The 11,049-nt window shown below is 42.4% G+C and overlaps 1 protein-coding gene across 1 annotated transcript in view; it reads left to right on the top strand.

The window, feature by feature from the left end:
• The window catches only part of RSPH10B (radial spoke head 10 homolog B), a 62,291-nt gene that overhangs the window by 44,810 nt on the left and 6,432 nt on the right, over positions 1-11,049 (top strand). The window contains exons 16-17 of the mRNA XM_069085398.1: positions 890-1,018; positions 1,888-1,981. Coding sequence (XP_068941499.1) covers positions 890-1,018; positions 1,888-1,981 — 223 coding nt within the window. The remainder of the gene's footprint in view (positions 1-889; positions 1,019-1,887; positions 1,982-11,049) is intronic.

The raw sequence follows: 11,049 nt of genomic DNA, 5'->3' as shown, positions 1-11,049 counted from the left end.
AGAGACAGAGAGAGAGAGACAGAGAGAGAGAGAGACAGAGAGAGAGACAGAGAGAGAGACAGAGAGACAGAGAGAGAGACAGAGAGACAGAGACAGAGAGAGAGAGACAGAGAGAGACAGAGACAGAGAGAGAGAGAGAAAGAGAGAGAGACAGACAGACAGAGAGAGACAGAGAGAGACAGAGAGAGACAGACAGACAGAGGCAGAGAGAGCTCCAGCAGATGTCTGGATAACTGAAGTCTCCATCACTACCATACTTGCTGTCTGACCTTGGATAAGTCACTTAACCTCTGCCTACCTCAGTTTCCTCCTCTGTAAAATGGAGAAAATCATTGTGTCTACCTCTCAGGGTTGTAGTCAGGATAAAATAAGAATATTTGTAAAGCATTTTGCAAACCTCCAAGTGCTATATAAATGTTAATATCCTTGTAATTAATGGAATCATTGGATCAGAGAATACCATTCTTTCTGTAACTCTTCTTGTACATTGACAGATTGCCTTCTAAGAAGATTCTACCTAAAACTGCTTTGTATTTGATTTGTATATATCTGATAGCTACTTGCATGTGTACATAGTGTTGTTCTCCTGCTAGTATGGGAGCTCCTGAAGGGCAGGGAATGGTTCAGTGCCTGACCTGTGGGAGGCCCTTGCAGGCTTGTTAGTTGATTCTACCAGCCATATTTCTTCATAACCCTGACAGCTTTGTTTTGCCACTTTATCATATTTGCCAGTTTGATGGCATACATCTTTGCCTTCCTTCTGGGTTTTCTTTCACTATTACTGGTGCTTTTTGTTTTCATACCACATTAATTAACGAATAGAAACCTCCACCCTTCTCTCCTCAGAGAATCATCACTTGTAACAACTATCCATTTGTGTTTTTATTAGAATGTCTCAAACAGGAGCATGAGCGCTTTAACCAGCTACGATTCTGACATCACACACTTCGTCAGTGTCAAGTCTTCCTCCAGTAAAGTAGGACTGCCTGTGGATCTTAACAGAATAAGGAAATCTGAGGTTTGCAAATTTAGCAAATTAGCAAATAAATGCATTTGTATTACTAACTAAGAATACTCTAGCAGTGGTTATGCATTCATTATAAATATTGTTGCCTTAGTCTCATAAGGACATATATTATTTTTTTAGTTATGGAGGGTTGTATTAGCAGGTATTTGAACCTCTTTAATCATTCATTTAAGAAGCATAAATATGGATATTTTATCATGGATAAAGAGGTTCACTTAAGTACTAGTTCAGGAGTGGCCACATGTGGCCTCCAGGCCACAGGTTCCCCACCTGTATTAAGGTGATGCCCCTTATTGACATGGAGGTGATCCTATGTTCTGTTAGGCTGACTTAAAGGAATACAAGCTTCAACAAGTCCTAACAAACTGGGAGGCCCGGCAGAGTGTGTGCCTTATCTCATGGGTGATCATCAGATAATGAACTCTTCTAGCCATACCATTCGGCTTTTGAAAGCTATCTCCAGTGGCACAAAGAAGCTGGGATCTCCTGCAGCAGAAGAAGTACAAATACCAAGTCTTATATATTGATATAAGTTGATATACCTTAAATAAAATATTCTTATGCCAAAAATACTGTAGTTAACTAAAATTAACTAAAAACAGAGAAAGCTAGTTTGTTTTTTGTTTTGTTTTGCTTTGCTTTTTGGAGGGGGGAAGGAAAAGCAATTGGGGTTAAGTGACTTGCCCAAGGTCACATGGCTAGTTTTGTGTTTAGCGTCTGAAGCCAGATTTGAACTCAAGTCCTCCTGACTCCAGGGTCAGTACTCTATTCACTGTACCACGTAGCTGCCCCAGAAAGCTAGTTTTTCTTTATACATTATTACACTATTAAAATATTTTACTTATTTATTTCCCTCTAAGACAAAGTCCAAGGAATCACTAAGTGAAGAAAAGGGTTCCAAACTGGGCTATAAACCTGTGGGAAAAGGAGTATCTCTTTTTTTAGCACAACTGGGTGAGTATTTTATTATATTTGTATATTAAAGGCCATTTTCATTTTTCAGATATATTGTGTATATATAAGAAATATTTGAAATATGTCCATATAGCATAACATATACAGTCTTGGAATAAGGAAGACCTTACAAGTCTTACTTCTAATACACATTAACCATGTGACCCTGGGAAAAAATCGAGTAAACTCTCAGTACCCTTAGCCACTCTCTAAACCTACAAATTAGAGATGATATGCATCAAAGGAGGAAGTTTCCACATTAGAAGTTCCCTGTACCAATGTAGTGCCAATACAATATTCACAATACCAAAGTAGCTATGAATATGCCAGTGTAATTCTGAATGGCAAAATATAACAGACTCTCCACATGTAAGACAGAACCAAAACATTTATTCAAACACCCAAAAGCCAAATCCCAACACCAGAAAGTCAAATCCATCATAGTAACAGAGAAATCTATACAAAATAACAATGCAGGGGGGCACCACCATCCCCAAGCCTTCCCCCTGCTAGGCTGTTCCCATAAACAAACACTCAGCTTGATGCCTGCTTCTTCTATCTCCCTCAGCTCTATCTGCTCTGACTAACTTCCTCTCAGGTGTCCTCCACCTTTCCTGCTCCCCCAGTTCAGCAAGCTCCTCCCACCACAGGCTTTATGTGACTCAAACTCATGTGTCTTAGGCTTCCATGTGACTTAAGCAGGTCACATGGACCTATTAATGAATGGGAAAGATTGTTCCATTTACTTTACCTTTACATTTGGCCCCAAGATCTTTTGTATCTATTACAAAGTTGTAATGGTAAGGGAATTTGAAGATCTTCCCTGCCCTTTAATGGGCCTCAAGTAGAACCCAACAGAAGGGGTTTGACTTGGGGGAGGCTTGTTTTTCAGGAAGGCTCACACCTTTTATTACTTTGTAATTAGGCAGTGGGTCACAAAGGTTGTGATAGGTCCTCTGACCCTAAAGAAGGGTATATATACTCTGAGGTGAGGTTTTGCCTTGGGATTTACTTATGGGAAGAGTTGTGTGATTTGCCCAGATGAGACTCTGGGTAGCTGTTGAGCCCCCTGGCTTTGAAAACCCAGATGTTGGTGCTTCTCTCTCTGGTAACTAATTATGTATGTATATAATGGTCAGACAGCTAGAAGCCCTGTTGGTCTGTTTAATTGTGTTATCTTCTCTGTGTTTATTGTCTGCTTGTAATTTCTGATTGTATTTTCTGAAGTTCAGGGTGCTGACTTTTCCCCCTGAACTAAGTGAAATCAGTGTGGTCAACAATGGGGATGTCCGAAACAGATTCTGGTACCAGTTTTCAGCATCAGCACAGAGGCCTCCTTGTACCAGACAAGTACCAGAGCCCTGGATATCCCCCAGAATTAAACTTGGTTGATCCCAGTCACATTCCTTGGAACTGGATGCCTGGGAGACTTCCTCAGGAAGGGCTAGACCAACATAATAGGGGGGCTGGGCATTCATGCAAAACCAACAGTTAGGGCCAGGGTCGGTTTGGGAAGTATTTTGACCTCACAATCTTTGGGGGAGGGGGCCTTCTACTATAAGATGATCTCCCTCTCCCCACAGACCTTCCCTTAGGGCACCTATACAGAGTGGAAAGTAAAAAGCATTTCACATAGGGACAATAGAAATGCTCCAGTAAAGAAACCAGGGCAGAGGGTGAACTCATCCATGAGCCCTCTTCTGTCTGGAATGTCCAGAGTACTTTGTCCCCCTTTCTAATGGTCCAGATGTTTTTACCCTTAGGAGCATGGGGGTTTGACATGGAGAAAGGGCACAATAACATTATGAGGAAACACGGGAAAATCTTGAGAAAATCTGGTCCTGGGTCTGCCTTCCATTTGTGAGGGGCAGCTAATTTCATGCAAGAGCGGTGGAGCCAGGCAGGGATAGATCTTGGTGGGTGTACAGGAGATGATGTAGATACAGGCAAGGCATCTCGAACTGATTTCAGGACCCTCCCTTGTGTTTCTTGCAATCCCTGTAGGAACTTAATTAAGGAAGAATTAGTAGCCTCAGATTACTGGGAGGATGGGTGGAGGCCATTGATACGTCAAAGGGAGAAAGCTCAATTCGGTTGGTAGTGCACCTGATTCTGAGTAGGGCCAGGGGAAGAAGTGTGACCCAGTTTTCCTTTGTTTCTAGGACTAATATGGCAAGGAACTCCTTCAGGGTCCGGTTGGTCCGCTCCACTTGGCCTGAGCTCTGTGGTTGGTAGGCACAAAAGATGGCCCATTATCAGAGCCCAACACAATCGGAAGAAAGGCCAAACTGGGGAAGGAGTTCATTCAGAATTTTTTTTTTTGCCTTTTTGGAGGGCAATTGGGGTTAAGTAACTTGCCCAAGGTTACATGGCTAATATTTTTGTGTGGGTGGTAAGTGTCTCAGGCCAGAACCGAACTCAGGTCCTCTTGACTCCAGGGCCAGCGCTTTACTCACTGCGCCACCTAGCCACCCCATTGCGCCACCTAGCCACCCCCAGAATTTTCTTAACTACCACTACAGTGGTTTCATGTTTTGTAGTGAAGGTTTCCACCCAACCAGAGAAGGTATCTACAACAACCAGGAGATACTAATAACCTGCTTCAGGGGGGTTTTACTTCTGTGAAGTCCACCTCCCACCTTTCCCTTGGTTGTTGCCCCCTGAGTCTGATTCTGAGGAGGGCTGCCTTTCCTTGTTTTGCATTTACTTGTGCACAGGTCAGGCACCTTGTGACAGTACTTAACAGACTATTACTAGGAGTAAGCTAATTTTTCTGGCTCCCAAATGAGTGATTTGATGGACCCACTCCCTCCCTACTGCTTCTGGAACAATAATTCTCCCTTTCGGGAAGGTCCACCAGCCTGATCAGTCCTTACTCCCCCTTTTTCATTTAGTGAAGGAATCATCTGGGTGTGCATAAGTTGGAATGTGCTGGGTGGGAGGAGGTGCTGGGAAAAGGGCCAGATGGGGGAGGGAGGCTGCTTGGCCTTATCAGCTGCATTAGGATTCCATCATTCCCCTTTCAAAGAATTGGGACCCAAATTCATTTGGGAAAAGGGACAAAGGTCTCAGCTTCCATAGTTTCTTCAGGCTGAAAGGGGTAGTAGAGCTGTCCCTGTCTCAGAGGGTCCCAAGGAGGAAGTTGACTGAAACCAAGCATAGATCACATTCAGGGGATGATAGGTGAGTATAGACTGGTATCCACTGTTTGCTGCCAAGTGTAGGTGAATTGACTTGTCATATGAGAGACACAAATCTGACAGGCAAGTTCAATATGCAGGGCCCAAGATATAAGGAGACAGATATATTTAGTAACAGGAAGTTGACTAGGCCAAGTATCTTTTTATTAAACTATTTAGGCTGTAGAAAGGAATATAATTTTAGGCTGAATAGCTCAGTTCTAACACACAGTTTAGTAGCTCAGATGTATCCCAGTCTCCGTATATGGGATAATAATTAACTTGTGATTGTACCTTTGTTTCACAAGCTTCTTTTCCCTTTATCTAACTGTTCCCATGTCATTCAGAAAAAAAAATGTTCTATTTCAGGGATTTAATCTTTCACTTGACTATGCAGGTAGGCAGATGACAAGCCTATGTATTAATTTACCCAGTTGTTTGGGATATGGAATGACTACACATTCAGATTGAGAAGAGCAAAATTTCACATACCTGCAATGTATTCATATATTTACTGACCACTTGCTCTAATTAGAGAAATTTGTCATAAAAGGAAAAAGCAGGAACATGCCAGATATGACAGGATAAAACATCCTTAGCTCTGTTTGAATTCAGATAAGAGTCACTTTAATTTCATCTCATAGCCGGACTCAGGAATAGTCAGGTGGAAAACATTCCTTTTCAAAGTAAGACAATGGGGAAACTGAGCCAGAAGGTTCCCATTTTAGAGGCTAAAATTTCCCTCTAGGCTTTTCCGAAAAGTAAACCTTCAGCTGTAGCAGGATTACATTCCCTCTGAGTAGCTTGTGGCATTTCTCTCAGAACCTGATTTAATGTGGACAACTATATCTAAATTCAAACTCAAAATAGAACTAGTTGCAGTCCCAATGGCTTTTACCTTAAATGGCAAGTCTCACCATTGATAGCTTAAGGCTTGATACAATTGCTTTTATTTGTGTGGAGTTGCAATAAGCAATAAAAGTTTACCACGACTTATATACATAAGAGATTTCTTTTCTCAGTAAGCCAAGTTCGTTGCTTTGGAACGCCAAAACCCAAACAAGCTTTTAGTTTTCTCCTGATACTGATGAACTTGCCCACCAGATGGTTTCTAGGGGATCTGGCAAGTTTACAAAGAAGGAGAAATCAATTGGGACCCCAAAGAAGGGGCTGATCTGCTTGTCCATCCTATGATATTCTTCTGGACTGATGAAAACCACATACTTTATGTGTGACAAGTCCCCTATTTTCTTTTTTTTTTTTTAAAGCAATCGGGGTTAAGTAACTTGCTCAAGGTTACACGGCCAGTTATTTCTGGGTGTGGTGCTGAGTATCTGAGCCTGGATTTGATCCAGGTCATCCCGACACTGGAGCCAGTGCTCTTACTCGCTGAGCCACCTGGCTGCTCCTAAGCAATTGGGGTTAAGTAACTTGCTCAAGGTTACACGGCCAGGTGTTTCTGGGTGGGTGCTAAGTATCTGAGCCCAGGATTCGATCTCCAGGTCTTCTCAACACTTGAGCCGGTGCTCTTACTCTCTGTGCTACCTGGCCGCCCCCTAAGTCCCCTATTTTCAATACCAATTTTTTTCTTTTTCCTTGCCAGAATGTCTTTCAGGGTTCCCATATTTTATTTTTAGGACCCCAGTATATGGTAGCTGGCACATGTGGCCTCTAGTTACCCCCTATATCACTACATTGGAGGTGACCTTGACCCTCTTCCTAAGGGAGGAGAGTAGGGATTGTTTACCCTGTCTACCCCCCCTTTTTTTTTAAGCAATTGGGGTTAAGTAACTTGCTCAAGGTAACACGGCCAATTATTTCTGGCTGTGGTGCTAAGTATCAGAGCTTGGATTCGATCCCAGGTTATCCCAGCTCTAGGGCCGGTGCTCTTACTCACTGCGCCACCTGGCTGCCCCAAAGGCATTTTTCTTTTTTTGCTTTTTTGGAGGGCAATTGGGGTTAAGTGACTTGCCTAAGGCCACATGGCTAGTTTTTTTAGTGTTAAGTGTCTGAGGCTGGATTTGAACTCAGGTCCTCCTGACTCCAGGGCCAGTGCTCTATTCACTGTGCTACCTAGCTGCCCCACCCAGTCTACCCTTAGAGCTGCTGGGGGATTGGTTTTAGGTTTTAACATTATGACAATAATACCAAATAACTTATTTAACAATGTTACAATTTTCATAAGTAAGAGCCAAATTGTTTTAGCTTTAAGATAGGATTAGCAGGACTTAACAAGATAAAATACCTGGTTTTAAACAAATTTTTTCCACCCCCTTTTAGTTTCAACTAAATTCAGGCCAAAAGTTGCTTTGCCTAACACCAGGACTTAACAAAATAACATACATAGTTTTAAACAAATTTTTCCACTCTCTTTTAGCTTCAACTAAATTCAGATCAAAAGTTGCTTTGTCTAACACCATTTCTGGCTCGCAGTGGTCACTCAAGTTTTACAATATACAGTGTATAAATACAATAACAGGGGCAGCTAGGTGGCACAATGAATAGAGCAAAAGCCCTGGAGATATTTCGCATTGCCTTCTATTTTTTCATTTGTTTGGATCTGTTATATAGTATCTTGATTTCTCATAAAGTCATTAGTTTCCATTTGCTCCAATCTAATTTTGAAGGAATTATTCTCTTCAGTGAGATTTTGAAATTCCTTTTCCATCTGGCCAATTTGGCTTTTTAAGGCATTCTTCTCATTGGCTTTTTGGACCTCTTTTGCCATTTGAGTTAGTCTGTTTTTTAAGATATTATTTTCTTCAGTCAAGCTGTTGAATTGCTTTTCATGATTTGCTTGCATCATTCTCATTTCTCTTCCCAATTTTTCCTCCACTTCTCTTACTTGATTTTCAAAATCCTTCTTGAGCTCCTCTATGGCCTGTGTTCAGTTCATATTTTTCTTGGCAGCTTTTGATGTAGGCATTTTGATTTTGTTGTCTTTGGTTCTATGTTTTGATTCTCTTTGTCCCCAGAAAAGGATTCTATAGTCTGATTGTGCTTCCTCTGTTTGTTGATCTTGCCAGTCAATTACCTGACTTTTGAGCTCTTTGCCATGGTAGAACTCTGCTTCCAGAGTGGAGAGAGCTGTGTCCCAAATTGCTGGGGTTTTCACAGTTGTCAGAGCTATGAGGAGGGCACCCTCTCTCCAGCTCCCACAAGCTCTGGCACACTGGTGTTCCTCACCCCAGGACTACCACCCAAGAATACAACCTAGATGCAAGCAGGTCAAAGCAAGAGTGATTACCCTATAAATTGTTGCTTGGTCCCCCTACAATCTGCAGGCCAGGAGCTCCAGAGGCAGCCACTTTGTAGCAGTTGCAGCTGCCATGCTGCAGCCAGCTCTCACCTAAGGGCAGGGGCCAGACCATGCTTGTCTCTTACCCTGGAATAATAGGATTCCCCACTGACCTTTTACTTTCTCTTTAGAGCTTATGGGTTGAGAAGTCTGGAAACCACCACAGCTGCTGGTGATTCACTCTCCTGAAGTCTGCTCCAGCTGTTCTGGGCTGCCTCGGGTCTGGGCCGGTGCTGCTAACATGGGACTGCATTTGACTCTCAGCCCTGTGCAATTAGACCCTTTCTGTCGGCCTGCCAGGCTGCCTTCAGTGGGAGATTAGCTCTAAAATGTGTTTAGTAATTTTTATACAAGTATTGGAGGTGGTTGGAGTGGGAACTCCAGCAAGTTCCTGCTTTTACTTTGCCATCTTGGTTCCGCCCCCAACAGCTGCTTTTCAAAAGGGGTTTATTAAACTCCAGATGAAGGAAGTTTTCTAGACCACAATCCTAAGGGTACATTTCAGCTTTGTTGTTTTGCTATAAGCTCTAGTTTGCATAATCATTCTGTACTGTCACTTGTCATTCCACTGGCAGTTTTGCATAGGCCATGAAGGTAGGGCCAATTGTATAGGAGCCTTGGCTTCTTCAAAAGCTTTACTCTGCTCAAGTCCCCAATCAAATTCATATTTCTTCCTAGTAACTGTTATATAAAGGCTTCAAAACCTGTCCCAGATGTGGTGCCACCAATATCCAAATAATCCTATAAACTTTTGGGCCTCTTTTATTTTCTTTCTTTTTCTTTTTGCTTTTTGGAGGGGGGAGGGCAGGGCAGTTGAGGTTAAGTGACTTGCCCAAGGTCACACGGCTAGTAAGTGTTAAGTGTCTGAGGCTGAATTTGAACTCAGGTCCTCCTGAATCCAGGGCCAGTGTTCTATTGACTGTACCACCTAGCTGCCCCCTGGGCCTCTTTCTTATTGGTAGGGATAGGAAAATCCTGAACCTTTTGTCAGTTTTGTGGGAGAATCTCTTGCAGCCCTTAAGTACATTGTATACCCCCAAATTTTATGTTTTGAGCTGGCCCTTGAATCTTTGCAGGGTTGATTTCCCACCCCTTGCTTTTCATATGTTCAATTAAAAGCATCAAACTCTTCTCTATTTCTTTTACATTTTTTCCCTGTATCATAATATCATCTATTGTAGTGGGTAAGCTGTACACCAGGTAGCTCTAATTCATCCAAATATTCAACCACAGTCCTATGAGAAACAGTAGGGCTATGCAGATATCCTTCTGGCAAGCAGGTAAAGTCCGCCCTGCCAAGTGACAGCAAACTGGTCCCATTATTTAGAATCTATTGGGATAGTAAAGAAAGCATTGGCTAAATTTATAACTTTGTATGAGGTCTTATCATATTTCTGGATTCTATTGGTATCTGGAATAGAGGTTGTCTTTGAACACAGGGAGACAGCCAGGTCTACAAAGCTGGGAGGAGAACCTTGCAATCCCAGACTGATAATGGAGGGAGGGAGACCCAGGATCACTAGAATTTGGGACTGTGTGAATATAGAGGAAGAGCCAGGTCTATGAAGCTGGGAGCACGGGAGCTATGCACTTCCGGAGTGATGGTGGATGGAGGGACAGTTTTCATCGTTAGTTTGAGTTGTCTGGCTGATATTTCAGCCCCTCCCAGTCCTGTGATGGTAATAAGAGTTTCATGTTTAAACTTATCAGGGTTTCCATATATAAGGGAGGCTTTTGCCCCAGTATCTATTAATGCCCTGGTTACAGTATTTGACCCATTTTTCCAATATATGGTCAAATTGATATGGGGTCTGTAATCCCATCTGTATATCTCTTTAATCTGAGCTGGGGCTTGGACAATTTTCTATTCTCCCTGAAGAGGTGACAAACTTGGATATGAGGATTCAGAAGGATCTGTAGGGGCAGTTCTTACTTTCCTCTTTCGTCTAATATTAAGCCCCTTTTCTTGGTGCATTTTATATAGTTCATTTGTTGGTATACCATCAATTCTTCCAAAATCTACCCCTGCTCTCAATAGAGCAGTAAACAATTCTTTTCTTGTCAATCTGTTCTGACTTTGAATTTGCTGGCTATTTGCTCTTCTCTCTTGAGGAAATTTATCTTTTCCCCATCCCCCTAAGTCACTTAGCTGTGACATCTTATCCAGCACCTCTGAAAGAAAGTACCCTATCTCCCCAATTAGTAGAGTCAGAATTAGGTGCTTATAAGCAGGAAGACCCATCTTCACTGACATTTCTCTGAGAAACTGAGAAGGGGCTACCTGTGATAAGCATTGGCAGCTTCCATCATTATTGCTGTTTTCATCACCTCCTCCTTTAACTTTCTCATACAGTCCCTAAGTGAATACCAGGGTCTATCTCCACTAGGCCACACAGAGTCAGTAGGGTACTGCCTGTTGCATCTGTCTGCAGCTAAAGGTAAACAGATTAATTGCATCATTACCTCCTTGCATAGGGTAATCCCTAAAAGTTTGCTGTACAAAAGGATTCTGACCAATACCTGTAAATTTCAAGCAATCCATGTTGGCTGTTGATACTCCTCCTGCACCTTCATCATTGATTCTCACCATC

This window comes from Petaurus breviceps, unplaced genomic scaffold (assembly GCF_028583685.1).
Source record: "Petaurus breviceps papuanus isolate PSGF00001 unplaced genomic scaffold, PetGlider_PUasm1.0 175, whole genome shotgun sequence".
NCBI classification, from domain to species: Eukaryota; Metazoa; Chordata; class Mammalia; order Diprotodontia; family Petauridae; genus Petaurus; species Petaurus breviceps.
The sequence above is the reverse complement of the archived record's forward strand: the minus strand, read 5'-3'. Positions and strand labels throughout refer to the sequence as shown.